General features: G+C 42.2%; 2 protein-coding genes and 1 non-coding gene across 3 annotated transcripts in view; 1 reads left to right on the forward strand and 2 right to left on the reverse strand.

Annotated features, from left to right (window-relative positions):
- Nucleotides 1–1,757: 1,757 nt before the first annotated feature.
- Nucleotides 1,758–15,835, reverse strand: part of LOC139770253 (uncharacterized) — a 160,946-nt gene continuing 146,868 nt past the window's right edge. The window contains exons 5-6 of the transcript XR_011717698.1: nt 4,647–4,844; nt 1,758–4,252 (exon numbers count right to left, since the gene is read on the reverse strand). The gene's annotated coding sequence lies outside the window, so the exon portion shown is untranslated. The remainder of the gene's footprint in view (nt 4,253–4,646; nt 4,845–15,835) is intronic.
- Trnar-acg (transfer RNA arginine (anticodon ACG)) lies at nt 2,369–2,441 on the reverse strand. The gene has a single exon. It is a non-coding gene; the product is annotated as a tRNA-Arg (tRNA).
- Inx2 (innexin 2) lies at nt 6,345–14,553 on the forward strand. Its single transcript, XM_071702070.1, has one exon. It carries the CDS (start codon nt 7,130–7,132, stop codon nt 8,204–8,206), a length of 1,077 nt encoding a protein of 358 aa, XP_071558171.1. The 5' UTR covers nt 6,345–7,129; the 3' UTR covers nt 8,207–14,553.

Consider the following 15,835-nt stretch of genomic DNA (forward strand, 5'->3'; position numbering starts at 1 on the left):
CTTGTATTTAAAAGGCCAAATTGTAAATGTTACAGATATGTATATAATATGATACAATATAGATTTAAAAAATGAAAAAAAAAAAAAACGAGAAGTCGGGAGTGAAATTCACCTTATATATTAAAAATTTTGTCACTTATTATTAAATATTTTTTCTCATAAATCAAATTTATAAAAATGAAATAAATAATTACAATACTTGCATAACTTTACAAAATATACACGTCTCGAGATAAAAAAAATTGGTAAAGTTACTTTGTTATACAGCACTTTATTATATTAGCATAACAGATAGAAACGTAGGATAACGTAGTATTGTAGTTAATATAATAAGAATTTGGCTTCACTCAGCTTTACTTGGCTACCGCAGCTTCTTTTTCAAGACAAACCAACTCTCATGTATGTTGAAATACCAAGAAGATCACCGACCTCGAATTTTGAGAGGGACTGGTGGCCATGGTTATCGTATCATAAACGTTGATTAGATTATCACTGTAAAGTCACGGATGGAGAAGATCCTCCAGTTTCTTCCTCGGAATTTAATCACAGGAAATGGAAATAAAGAGTAAAAGAGATGACGTACGTTAAGTATAAAGCTTAAAAATTAAAATTAGTTTCCATCAAACGCCGGCGTAACTCTAATCTTTTCGCGAAAATAAGAAGAGAAACGCTATTCTTTTCCATCATTTATTAAAGCTTTTTACTTCTAATTTAAATCAAGAGTTAATCTAGAGTTAAAACTCATACCTTTACAGCATCACATAAATTAATATTTTTTAACAAATTAAGATATTTGTTTAAAAATCATAGATCGATAAGAAACTTCAGAAATTCATCTAGATTCAATGATGATGGTAATATAATTGCTCGTGACAAAAAAATTAAGTGACAAAATGGTCGTAATTATTCACGATAAGACAAAACAATTAAAGTTATTTTGATAAATAAATATACATAATTTGAAGCATGCAAAAAATTTCACCTAAAAAATATATTAATATATTAACCGTCCATCTACATCTCGCATGTAACATTCTGTCCGTTTATTTTTGAATCACAAAATGACGTTCAAAGATCAGAAGCGCGTCTTTTCATTAACACAAAGAAGGCATAGACACGAAGGCGTGTTACACGTCGAAATAGCCGCCGGATTCCTGTCGTTCTTGATGGCCCTTCTTGGCTTACGCGCGCCTTACCATCGGCCCTCGCATGCAACAAGAAATCAACGGCGACGGGTTAATTTATTTGACCCATCGAGTACGCGCGACAGCAATTAGTGCTGGGCGCAATGTTAAGTAAGGTATATTCTTTTACACGCGTTGCGCTCGCGATAACGACGGAAACATGCGCGACCATGACTCTAAATGTGATACGAGAGCAGATGCGATAGGACCTTCCTTAACCCGGCCTATTTCTAACAGAGAGACAGTATGATAAAATCAAGTGAGTAAATAAAAATAGAATATAATGTATGACTTCTACGTAAGTATATACAAAAAAAGATAATATCATAACATTACACCAATTACGCTGCTAAATGAAAGATCTCTTGTCAAAAGATACGAATTATAGTTTAAAATATATAATCCAAATTGAGATGGAAATATCTTTAATATGAAAAATACCGGGATATTTATATGGAAATGTCATCCTAGTTTGTTACACTAAAATTATTCGTTTTTTCATTTCTCTGGAAATACGAAGCTTCTTAAATGTCCTAAGAAATTTAATATAATTAACCAATTAATGAGAGAATGGGAAATACACATTCTTCAATTTTATTGTATCTAGAAATACATATCGCTCTGCACGTGGAACTTTAGTATAAAATTATCATTTACGTTAAAAAATAACATAAAAGATTGTAGGAAGTATCTTCTGCTTGTTTCATTTTTTTATGGTTTATTAACATGTTCAATATTTAGATCTCAATTGATTGAATAATGAGAATGTATCTATGACTAATGTACATATCGATATGAGAATATGTCTCTTGACAAATATAACTAAAAATGAACTTGGCCAAACACATAACATGTATTCACATAGTTTTCAATTAAAGATCGTTTCATAAAAGTAACAGAATAAAAATCTTGTTATAATCTTATTATTCAAAACGTTTCTTAGAAAGCATAACATTTGTTTTAATGAATAAAATAAATGGATAAATAATGAATTCTTCAGAAATTCAATTATCCAAGTTCATTAAAGAGAGCATCTACAGATAATATGCAATATTCAGATCTTTTTTTGAAACCAGTTACGTTTCAGTAAAAATTAATCATTTCTGCTGACAATGAGCGATTTCTTCAAAATAAAATCGAATGAAATTCGAATCGAGCAAAGAAAATAAGAAAAAAAATTTCCACGATCCTGCCAGGATTCGAACCTGGAATCTTCTGATCCGTAGTCAGACGCGTTATCCGTTGCGCCACAGGACCGTCCTTGAGCGTATGAGTTTTGTGACAGGTATAAAACTGTTTACATTCATTACTTTCTTGTGAAACGTGAGATAATAAATTACCACTATGTCACTTATAATAAAATCTGACGACTTTATCTGACATATTCCATCGAGTTTTGTGTGCATTGAATCATATGTAGGATGGCCATAAAGTCGTGCTACATAGCTAATTTTTTGATCATAAATAAATTCTTTTCATGAGACATCACGATCTATATATACACAGTTTATTGAATTATTAAAAAAATAATGGCTAATCATTACTTTCTGGTATCTGTAAATTTACAATAAAATATCTTGGTAAACAGATAACTCTTTCTCTTTTCAAATCATAAACGATACAATATCACGATATTAATCTGAAAACGATAATATTAAACAAAATTAATAGTAAATTTCTTTTTAAAAAGAGAATGACCAGAACCAATATTTAAATTAATATTAATTTAAATATGAATTTAAATTAATTCAAGAACGTAGTCAGATATTTCTTAATCCGGGAAGTCACCTAGTTTTTTCGGCAATCACCTGGGGTGTTTCTTACACTCCACTTAGAAGTCACTATTATTAATTACATATTGTATATTATTGATTATTCTACAATTTATCAATATTTGACACTATTATATATATAGATTTACTCAACATATTTAAAAAAAAAGTAAGGAGAAATTAAAAAATAGGTATTCTTAATCAGTAAACTACTGTAACTAAAAGCTCCATTTTCTGTTGGGGTGTAAAAATCATCTCAAGTAACTATTCTCGGGTTAAACGTCGTGTCCGAGTTTCGCAAGCACGTGCGGGATCACACGTAGCGATATTACGTGTAATACCGATTGTAAATTCAATAACCGTAATATTATGGTTTTTATCTCTCGGATCAGATTACGTATATCAATAAGAACGACTGTAAGATCACCAGATGATTGAACGAGATATAGAATATAATTTACCTTATCTGCGTTTTTCGCGATTGATAGATATATCGCTTATCTGGTATCAATATTGTGCCAGTCAGTGTACAATTGTATTATATGCCAGTTACGTCGCGTAAAGAGAGGATAAGATCCACTCAGATGGGAGTTATAAGATTTTTATTGGTGAAACGTTGAAATTACTTTACAACTGAAATTGCAATTTATTACTAGCTTTTTTCCGAGTGCATCGGACCCGACAGGAGAGAGAGAGAGAGAGAGAGAGAGAGAGAGAGAGAGAGAGAGAGAGAGAGAGAGAGAGAGAGAGAGAGAGAAACCCGGTTATATATATCGTATATAATTAAAGAAATCGTTTCGCGTGAAACAATCAATTTTCGTTGAAACACGACAGAGGCGAAAAATATGTCCGCCAATAATGTCACGTGTAAATAAAAGGATTATTTTGTCGGAGTGGCTTCGAAATTTGAACCGACCAAGCTCAACCGGTTTGAATTCCTTGGTCTTTGAGTTTTTTATGGCCCCTTCGTGGTGCTACCAGAGTTAAAGATCCTTTTTCGAGAAACAGCTCGCTGATTCATCCGAACCCGTGCCTGGTAAGGTGAGTATAAGGTCCTACCTGAAGACGGCAGATAACGAGATGACGTTACTCGGACACGATTCTTCTGCGAGATGACTCAAACAGCTGGCTATTATATACTTTAACGTCTGACGCTTTCTCAACGCAACACGATAGGGCTGCTCGGCCAGATAGCGTTATCCTGCTGACGTTACTCGCGCACGATGATATACGAACACGATGTCTCGCCGAGGTATCCCTATCCGTTACTCGGTCCTCGATAGCCTAAGCGGTAATCTGTTAAATATAGATTTAGCGAGAATAATTAATCAGCGAAGAGGTGTAGGTTTCATCACTAGGTCTATATTTGGCTCACGTGCCTAATGGCGTACGATGATCATGAATGATTTACGATTCGGTGCGCAGGATATGAGTGGAATTAACGCACTAATTAAGGCACTATAATTTGCGTAATATAATTATATAATAATTAATATCCTTATATTAATAATGCATATTATTGCAATAATGTAGTGGATTACGCTTAAATATTCATTAATCGCTTAGTGCAAGTTGTAATTTCAATTATTTAATTAATTTTCAGTGTATTAATTAATAATGTAAAATAGTTGCGGGATATTTGTTCGGTATATTGATACCGTGGTATTACCAAGATAAACAAATCACTTACCAAATTAAGTTAATTACTAGTTCAGCATAATAATCAGTTAAATATTATGGCGAATATTATAACTTGAGTCTTCCAGGACGAAAATTTTTCCTTTTGCCGAAGACCAGGTAGAAAAACTCTTGTACAGATTTAGAAGTTTCCTAAATCCCCTTAACAGTTTCCTAGAAGTTTAGTTTCCCTTCGACCTGCGTTCTGGACCTGGACAAAAGAAAAAAGCACTTGTTAAAGGTTTTCTCTTGAGAAAATCAATGACAGGAAGGGATTTAGTAGACCCGGCCGAATTCCTGAGCTCAGAAATGCGACCGTTGCTCATATTTTACCATATAGCTATAGCACGTAATACTAACTATAATCTCGTAGCGTATTCGCGCTATAAGATCCGCGTAAGTCTCTCAGAGTAAATGTCACGAGTAAAACGGCGTGAGAGCTTTGCGGCACAAGCAACACGTTTGGATAAAGATATTATCCTTGCGTCATGCGAGCGTCACGCTTTGTCACGCAATGTTGCGCGCGTAAAAAAAGAAAGAAGGTACAGCAGTACAGTTTTTCACCCGTTTTCATTCATGGGTTACGTCACACTCCAGAACGTAGTAATTCTGTGTTACTGACCCAGAGAGGCAAACGTAAAAACAATTTGCGGGCTTTTTCAACGATATGGCACGATAAATTTGATTCCTGCTTGCTTTTCAGTCTCTTCCGTTGCAGCAGGTTTAACCTTTAGAGGCCGGGGGTGGTCGAAATATCGACCACCCAAAAAACACAAGCTATTTGATGTTTTCAGGCAAAATTTGTGTGTTGAATAAGGGAAAAATAGTAAAAAAAAAAAAAACTCTTCAAGTCCTTTTCCCGGCCTCTAAAGGTTAAAAACAGAACAAAGTTTTCATATATACGAGTATAATTTGAAAGACGTAAAACAGGAACCCATTTTGTGAAAGAACCTAAGATAAAATATATAAAAAAAGATATTTAAGAATCAACTTGTTTAGGACACGAATTCGAAATGCATTCGTTTTTATTCGCCATTCACCATTGAAATTGGTAAACTAACATATATTGTTTTTATTTATAATACAGCTATAGCGTGAATAGAAAAAAAAATTTAGTTTTTTGCTGTCAACGCTCAATATTAATTGATGCAGTACGTTTCAGGCTTGAATTTCCATATATGTTACATCGAAATTAATTTCGGATTAGAAGTTTGCTTAAATCTGTCTTAAATTCTACCTGATAACTCTATCAATATAATGAAGATACAAAAAATATATTCTATATACCTTGAAGATATAGAGAATAATGGCTCTAATAGATGCGAAAAAAGATAGAATTAATGATTTAGCGCGCCGATCGCGACTGGATGCAGACATTGCAGACGGATCAAAGTGCTCGGAGTAGTCGGAGTAGTCGGAGTATCCCACGCTCCCGCGGCCCGCGGCATCGGTAGCCAGTCGCCATGGTAACAACCATGCGAGAGTCATGTCGCCGCGCGGCGAGGCGAACGACGGTGCCCGAGGCCGGCCGACGTCCGCCGAACGCGCCACGAGACGAAAAACCGAGAGCGGCCGAGCGTGCGCCGATGCCGCCGATATCGTAGTATTCGTAGTACGGGATAGAGCGAGAAGCCGCTCGGCGTAGGGTGAGAGGGACGAGGACGGACAGGGTTAGGAGGGTGAGTAGGAGAGTAAAATCGGTGTTGTAGCGTTGTAGGTGGGGACGGAGACTCCCTGCTCCCTGCCGCGCCGCGCAAGCGGCGAAGCGAACAGTTCTCTCGCCCTCTCGGTCCCCGACCGGCCCCTGCGAGTCCGTCCACAAGGTGGAGAAGGAGGGAATCGCGCGGCGCGCGAGCGAGACGGAGAGGCCGCTAGAGGGGGAGGACTAGAGAGAAAGAGAGAGAGAGGCAAGGAAAAGGGAGCAGCTCGTGGAACGGTGGAACGCGCGTCGTGTCCTCGCGTGCGCTTGTGTCGCGTACGGCGTCTCGAGCGCAGCCATTACGACAGAGCCGCTCCGGTGACGCTCGGTAACGTAGTGTAGTGAACGCGTGCGCGCGACGATAGCGTGTTGGTTGCACGCGCGAACCTAGGAAAGTAGGAATCCGCCGAACGCGACGCCGCGTAGTACGGCCGTGTAGCAGGAGCGTGAGCGCACGTGTGCGCACGCGAGACGGAACGAATTAACGTAACGCCGATCAGCCACCGCTCCGCCGCCGCCGCCACCGAGGGGTTGGCGTTACGCGAGTGAGAAACGAGGAAGCGCGGAAGCTGCCGAGCGTGACTCGAACGCGTACGACGGGTGTCGCGTCGTGGACGTGGAGGCTGCAGTGCCGCACGGCCAGACACTGGGACAAAACGAATTCGGTTTGTGACCGGACCGGTCGGACGCATCGGTTACGCGTGTGCAAGCCGCGCGTACGGCGAGGACGAGAGAGGAATCCGATTATATAGTGAGAAAAGGTAGAAAAGAGGGTAAAACGACGCACAGCCGCCACCATGTTCGACGTGTTCGGCTCGGTGAAGGGGCTGCTGAAGCTCGACTCCGTGTGCATCGACAACAATGTGTTCCGGCTGCACTACAAGGCCACCGTGATCGGCCTGGTCGTCTTCTCCCTGCTGGTCACCTCCCGGCAGTACATCGGCGACCCGATCGACTGCATCGTCGACGAGATTCCCCTGCACGTGATGGACACCTACTGCTGGATCTACTCGACCTTCACGATCCCGGACCGGACCGGGATCGTCGGTAAGGACCTGGTGCAGCCCGGGGTCGCCGCCCATGTCGAGGGCGAGGACGAGGTCAAGTATCACAAGTACTATCAGTGGGTCTGCTTCACCCTCTTCTTCCAAGCGATTCTCTTTTACGTGCCGCGCTACCTGTGGAAAACGTGGGAAGGCGGCCGGATCAAGATGCTGGTGCTAGACCTCAATTGTCCGGTGGTAAGCGAGGACTGCAAGAGCGACCGGCGTAAATTGCTGGTCGAATACTTCGCCTCGAACCTCCACTCGCAGAACTTCTACGCGTACCGCTTCTTCCTGTGCGAATTACTGAACTTCGTCAACGTGGTCGGTCAGATCTTCTTCATAGACTTCTTCCTGGACGGCGAGTTCACCACGTACGGCTCCGACGTCATCAAGTTCACGGAGATGGAGCCGGAGGAGCGTATCGACCCCATGTCCAAGGTGTTCCCGAAGGTGACCAAGTGCACGTTCCACAAATACGGTGCGTCCGGCACGGTGCAGAAATTCGACGGTCTCTGCGTGCTGCCGCTGAACATCGTCAACGAGAAGATCTACGTGTTCCTCTGGTTCTGGTTCATCATCCTGTCGATCCTGAGCGGTCTCAGCCTGCTCTATCGCGCGGCGGTGGTACTCGGGCCGAAGGTGCGGATGGTGCTGCTGCGAGCGCGCTCGCGTCTCTCGCCGCACGAGCAGATCAAGACCATCAACGACAAGTGCCAGATCGGCGATTGGTTCGTCCTCTATCAGCTCGGCAAGAACATCGATCCGCTGGTGTACAAGCAGCTCATCGCCGATCTCGCGACTAAGCTCCAGGGCAAGGAGAGCGTGTAACGGCCGTACGGTCGGGAAGGACTTTCTTCAAGGGACGCTCCCCGAGTCCTCCGGAAGGTTCCTCATCTCTCTCCCCGAGTGATGCTCCGCCCGGCATAGGGAACAAGCGAACGGTAGGACCGTCTCCGGATTAGAGACGAGAATAGGAGAGATTGAGAGGGTGAGGGGGAGACAGCCATACCGATATCGCGGATGCAAAGCGAGGATTGGAAGAATTGTAGCGTTTTTAGGTTGAATTGCACCGACGACTATCTGATCTCTCTCTAGGACTATTATCCTTTATATATTGTATTTTATTCATGTTACAGACAAGGAAGGAAGATCGAATTAATTGGAATTAGTTTTAAATTGATCCTTGAATTTAATCGTCACCGTGATGAACGATCAGGGATGCTCCGAATTAATTCGATCGGAGTCGATTACGGATTATAACAATTCACACGAACGGATGTTAAACCGATCTAGATGTACGTCGATAAAGAAGCGAGAAAAGCGGGAAAAAACCCTTGTTTATTTCAATTTATAGGTAATTTAATAGATAAATAAGTATAATTAGCTAATTATGTCTAATTATGTATAATTAACCAAGTGTTGTTATCGACGTAGAATTTAGATCGGTTTCTCCGCTCTCTCCCGATTCCAATTCTGAATTCAGGCAGGATCCCGAGTCGATCGAGGTTGAGGTCGGCATTAGCGTCGGTGCAATTGGGCCCCGGATAGTTAGGACAAGATTTTTTTTATGTCTCGCCGTTCCTCTTTACGCGCGAGTACACGCTTCCATTCGACGTCGGGTTTGCGGTGCGAAGACAAAGCGCGCAGCAGTTCGCCGCCCGTCTCCTCGCCTCTCCTCGTCTTCGCGTCGAACTCTCCTCGTCTTCGGATCCTTTCACCTGCGGAGAGTTTCCCATCGATTTTATACGCCGCCCATTCCACTTGTTTTCTACATTTGTCCGCTTCCTTTATTTTACCCTCGCGCATTCCTACATTTCCTCGAGCAAGAACTTCGCGACTCCCCAACTCGTCGACTCCACGCGTCGGACTCTTACCGTCTATTGTTTATTATCATTTATATATTGGATTTTAGCGAATTGTGTTTCGTAATGAGTAACACAAATTGTCGGATTTTGGATTCTTACAACAAATGGCCTATTTTTTTCTTTATTAAAATAAAAATATCTTTTCAGTTTGTGATAAATTCATTTGGTATATCGTATCAATCGAATACAAATTTCTTTAAATCAGTCTCATGTAAAAACGATTCAGGTTAATTTAAGAAAACGGGAGTTATTCTCCTTTATTTTTATAAATATATAAATGAAACTCCCGACCGAGATAAGCGTTAAAACGATAGATTGCTTTACGAGGCATGGACATACCTACGAGGCAGCTCGAGTCATCCGATTATTTTTGCCATGACGTACGAACAATTAATTGACGAACAATCACACGACCGCAGCTCGACTCGATTGTTTTACATTCGTGTAATTACGATAATTAATCGATCAGGAAATTAAGATGGACCGTATTCTTTCATATTTTTTTTAACGCCAAATCGAGCCGGTGACGTGAAGATCGGAGCAAGTTTGTTGGCCTGCGTCACCGTTATCGTTCCCATCCACGCATGTACTTCGCGAGCGGGGCTTACACGCAACCGCGGATAAAGCCCCCTCATCACGAACGTCATTCCACGATCGCGCGCGCGCGCGCGGAGAATAAAAAAATCTGGCCTTCCGCGAAGCGCCTCGCCGCGCTCCTGCGCGCGTCCGTTCCTCGCGCTTGCATTCCTACGGAGCTCCTCGTGTAGCCGTGTACGTCCGTAAGGAAGGTACATGAAACGGAACGACGGCCTGCCTCGTAGGAATATACTCGGGAACGAAGGAAATATGCGGGGAGGAGCCGCACGCCCGCCGCGCCGGGGGGTTCCCATTGTCACGCCGCTCCGCGTGAGCGCGCGCCGGCAAGTATGCCCACTATGCCCCGCATATTTTCGCAGCTTTGCCATTTCGAAAGCGATCATCCCCGAGGACGAGGGGGATCTGTCCTTCGACGAAAACGAGGAGAGAAAGAGAAACAACCGTGAAAGAGAGCTTAAAGGAAAATGGAAACAAAAGGGCGAGTGTGCTCCCAGAGGCACTCTCTCGGAAGCCTTCGTTCGCAGACTTGGATCGTGTGATAAAGCGGGGGACGGCGTTCGCGTGCTATTTCAGCAGCCATTCCTGCCTTAGCTGTTCTCTTCGTTTTTTTTTCTTTTCTTTTTTTTTCCTCGTTCCATGTATCGAGCGTTTCATGTCTCTCGAGTTCGGCGCGTGAATCGCGGGCCGGCGACAAAATCCTGTGGAGCGCGTAAAGCAGGGTCCGGACGTGCCCTTCGCGGTGAGATTTATCTCCTCGCGGGGAGTGTTCGGTAAAAGATTTCAGGATCCGCGCGTTCGTATACACCGAGAGTCTCTCGGTTCTCGCGCCGCGACTCCGAAGTTCCCCCTCGATCGCTTTCACACGAGGGGAAATCGCGCTCGCCGCCCCCCGCGAACCTAATCTAACTTTTGGTTTCTTTACGCTACCGATCACGTTGATCTTTCTTATATCCTAGAAGCGTGTCGTAAGAACACGCATGTACATTGTAGGTCGCTATATATATGTTATAGGAGAGAAAGAGAGGAAAAATTGATTTGTACATGTATGGTGAGCATGTAGAGAAAATGAGGGGGAGAAAGAGGGAGATGGGAGAGTGAGAGAGAGGGAGAGCCGTGTGTGTGCGTGTGAATGTATGTATTATGCATAAGTGCGTAGATATTAAACGCGCGTCTTCTTCGTCATTCCGCGCACAAAAAGAATGGTGCCCGCGATTTTGTACCGCGAGTACCGAGAAATTTAGATTTATAAACTAGGTTACAATCGACGCGCTGTATCTCGCGCGCGTCAGTTCTTCTTTTATACGACGTAAAATTAATGTATATTTTTGAGGGGACCAAGTTGTCACACAGATTATTCTTCGCCAATTCCTTTTTATAACACGGACTTACGATATAAAAGTGTGATGCGTCGAGGGACCAAGCCGCAACGCTACAAGTACGTACACGTCTGCCAGCGATTTTTTTTTTAATGGTACATGTAAGACTGGGGTACCATGAATCGGCGATTATTATTGTAACAACGCGGCGACGTTTCGACGTAACGTTAAAAAACTGTACTGCGCGTAAGAGAAGACACCTAAATTGTTTATACTAACAATAAGTAATTTATGCGCGATGTAATATTACGTGAACGATGAAATGCAGTTTGCTCTTAGTTCACTCGTCCATCGACATCACACGCGTTTTACAAGTGATAGTTTAGATATTTCAACACGTAGAGGTAAACGATAAATAAATATTTTAAAAAAAAAAGGGAGAGCGCTACCTTTTACCGTTCGTATATTCTGCACGTAGACCGCGAGCGAACGTCACTTACTTTAATATCCCACTGACGTGTTCACGTGGAATACCTAATATCGCATTACTACGCGAGCCGACTCGCGCTTGTGTTATTCGACGGAGTTCGAAACGTGACGACCTGCCCGGTAGCCCGTAGTCAGCGACACTTTCTGCTGCGTAAGATATGCGAGCGTGAAAAATTAACAGCCAACGTTGATTTGATGACGCTCGAGACGATTGTCCAAGTTTTTATCAAGATAACGGCACCGAGATAACGCTTAAGGATTTAAACGTTCAGAATATAGTACTAGTGCTCGGAATTGCGCGACACTAAAATGCCTCGCGATCTATTTCGCTAGAAAACTGATACGACCGGTCTAAACTTATTATTCGGCAACCCGTGTTTTTCTTATCTTAATCTTGTACCGACACAATTGTATATTGAAAATGACACATCGTTATTCCCGATATCTCTTTATCAGTGTACACGATAATTGGGATCGAGATTTCCTTGAAAGAAAAATCGAAAGTTTGCAAGTGCATTCTATAATTAACAGTTCTCAAAAGAAGAAAAATTTTTAGTGAATCGGATATCAGTGTAGATTTAATAGTAGATATAATACCAGACATTCCGATATCACGATAATGCGACATTTGTAATGCGACGTCAGTTTCGTGTTTCGAACGCGTAAAAAGAAAAACGCCCATTTTCGGCGACAAAACGTGTACGGAACATACGGATGGGTAGTGCTGTAGCGCTGTAGGATTTATTAGAGAGATAAAGGAGTAATATAGAGAGAGGATAAAACGCGACGTGATTTTATATTATTCGCTTCTTTGCCATCTAGAACATTTCCGAAAGATCTATGCTCAAAGTAAGACTGCCAGGTATAATCGAAACACTCCACGTCGCCGTGATTTTGTATCGCCTTTAGATGTATACGCGAGATAGAATTATTATTAACGACGAACGCAACGCCGTTGTCCGGTTATATCATATCGCGTTACTTTCTCCGAGGCTTCAACCTGTCACTCATCAGTCGGAGATAACGCTAGGATTTGCATAATATACATCTCTCTCTCTCTCTCTCTTTTTTTTTTTCGCGTCGGTAGGCGTTTTTCCCTTCCGCCTCGCTTTATTTCCGTTTCTCGCGCGGCAATAATGATTGTCTCGGTCAGCATTGTCTTCATCGTTTCAATGTTACTTCCTAGAAAAATTAACCGCGACACTCACCATGTGCGTTACGCCTAACAAGTGCCTGGTTAGCGTTTAGGTACAAAGTGCATTCCCTTATACAAGTAATCGACATTCCAATAAAGACTGCGGTCGTTTTCGAACGAAAAAGCAAATCCAATTTTTTATTGTACACGCACACCCTTTTCGCCTCCGTGGAAGTTATTTTTGAAATTCACGAAATTCGCGATCTCCGTAATCGAGAGACTTTGAAATCCAATGGAGATGAAATTCTAGAGGAGGAGAAAGGGGATGTGATTTCCGCGTATAAATGCACCGACATTCCGTTGATTAAAGACATGGAAAATTACGTTGGAACCAGAGCCGAGCAAGCGGTGTTTATCTGAAAACTGCAGCTTTATCTGGAAACTGCAGTTGCGCACGCTCGAGTATAGAGACGGGATATCCATGTGCATTTTCGAGACGAGATATAGCTGTAACGGAATCATACGCCGTGTAACTAACCAAAAGTGCCTGCATCCTGCCAAGCGTAGATAAGAACTCCTCTCGCTTCCTTTCGTACGTCTTTTGGATACGGCGCTTCCAGCGGTAGGTGCATCGCGACGAGTAGATAGGCTATCGCGCTGCCGATATACATATGTATTGCTTTGTCCGATTTCTGTTCAACCGGAAGGGAGAAGAAAAAAAGACAGGGAGAAGGGTGGTCGCCCTAAGCTCTCGCGCCTACCGCAACACAGTGATAAGACAGAAAAAACAATATAGTAGAATAAATATGTAGTATCTTTGTGGAAGGGGAGAGATACACAAAGTACATAGATGAGAATAGTACAGCATTCGTTCGAATGTGCCGATGAGAAGTGCGCACAAAATAATCGATACGACACATGTTGCCTTCTTTATACATTTAGGATTGATTTGTTTTTTCTCTCCCCCCGTCATTGATGTATCGACGATATTTATAAGAATTAGGTAGGAGTAGGAGAGATATGCTATCTGCGATATGACGATAGGGCTTAAGAAACGGTAGCTGTACACATCACGTACACGTCGTCGGCGTCGAACGACGAATGTCGTCACGGGTGTTTGTTATCCGTGATCGGTGTGATTCCGGCGAGTTTCCCTCCTCCGACCGCGGGACCGCCCGCGCCGCTCGGAGGAAAATGCGCTTTAGGGCTCAGTCACAATGAGAAAAATAAGGAATAAGATAAAGGAATAAGGAATAAGGGAATGTCGCATCTCACTTCAGTACATGTACATTAAAGTGAGATGCAACATGCCTTATTCCTTATTCCTTATTTTTCTCATTGTGACTGAGCCTTTACGCCCGTCGCGTCGCCGCGGATCATTCTCGCGCGTCGGGATCGGATCTCGCACCGAAATTGCACCGGTCGCCAAATGCCGAATCGTCGCGATTAAGAGTAATTTGTAGCAAGGTCCGAGAAAAGGGCACCGTGCTTGCCGGCACACATACACACACACACACACACACACTCGAAGAACGAAGAACAGAGACACACGTCGCCGCATCCGGGTCGCGCAGGAAATTATATTCTTATATGTATCTTTTTTTACTTATCGTCTCTTCGCTCTTCGACCGCGCGTGGTTCAATCGCGGCCAGAAAACACTGCCCTCCTAAGGAATGAGAATGTTATATATATACATATATATATATTTTAATACAAAATGTTTTCTCTTGTGAAGTTAAACTAATAAATATCAACGATTAAGCAACGATCAAGTTTTTGTCTTAAATTTTGTCTTTTTCTCTCCCTCTCTCTCTCTTTAGTGACCCCGTTTCTTTCCTGACAGTTCGCGCAATAAGCGCGCAACTTTTGTAGGTCAATGGTAAGTAAGAAGGGCGTGGGTGTAGAAGAAAAACTTGTTTCAGGAATCCACTATCCGGGCGATTAAGGTATTAAAACGATATTAAAGCATGTCTTATTTGGTTAATGATAAATGATGATCGAACATTGAACCCCTCGATTGTAATCGCAGGATTCAACATGGAGCCCCGCTGTTAATTTGGAAAAATATGAAAAAAACTAGCATTTTCTTATCCGTCACTTTATTTATATTTAACATTATAAAATAGATAAGAAGAGATAAGTTTAAGACTAAAGTGGCTCTTAATCAGGCGTCGTGTTTGAACTGTTGGTGCCGTGACATTTTAATGTTTTATTTCTGTTTTGACAATGCTTAAAATGTAATGCGCAAAAATGTTTTAGACATTCGTAAAATAAAGTAATTCTTGAAATTATAAATAAGTAACAAAGTAACATAATATATTGTTTTCTCGTTTATGGTCATATATTACATTTGTGTTAACAAATGAGTTGTCACGTAAATATTTTTTTCTCTAAATTCGGCACTGACGAAACGAGATTACGAAATCCCGCAATTAACGGGAGTAGCAATAACATGCAATAATTAAGATGCAAATGACAGCCGTAAAGATCACCGGGGATCACGGCACGATTGGCCGCCGCTAATATTAGAAACAACGTGTCGTGACCTTACTTTTCCTACATAGACGCCGATTTCATTACTCGTCGCGTCACGAACGCGTAGGTGTGGGGCCCGTTAACGAGGGGGGCCTCTGCACGTGCGTGTCGCCCTCCGCGATTACGAACGGCAGGCCCGGAGCGCGCGTCGCGTTCTCGAGGTCCAAGCAATTGCGATTCGCTTCCCTCCCGCGATCATCAGGTACGTTATTGCACTTGAACTGCATTAGCGAACTAAATTTTCCCGCACGCCAACGAAATTGGCCGTCATTATCCGAAGGGGAGAACCGTGGAGTTTAAACCTTGCCGACGAATCTTAATGCGCAAGATCGAAATGTTACAGCGCTTTAACGAGTACTATTTGCGCTTGATTTTTTACGTAATTAGTTGCAGTAATTATCATTTATGTAACTATAGTAATTTTAATTACTAAACGTTATTTTAATTACGCCTAAATAGTAATTATTGCAACCTTGAACTTATACACTAAATAGCATTAAATGCATTATATTATGTAGC

This window comes from Temnothorax nylanderi, unplaced genomic scaffold, assembly GCF_030848795.1.
Source record: "Temnothorax nylanderi isolate EJ_2023f unplaced genomic scaffold, tnyl_v1.0 TNYL_tig0028_pilon, whole genome shotgun sequence".
Classification (NCBI taxonomy): Eukaryota; Metazoa; Arthropoda; class Insecta; order Hymenoptera; family Formicidae; genus Temnothorax; species Temnothorax nylanderi.

Excerpts from the sequence above, each read along its gene's own strand:
- Inx2 (XM_071702070.1), top strand. The coding sequence starts at position 7,130 with ATGTTCGACGTGTTCGGCTCGGTGAAGGGGCTGCTGAAGCTCGACTCC.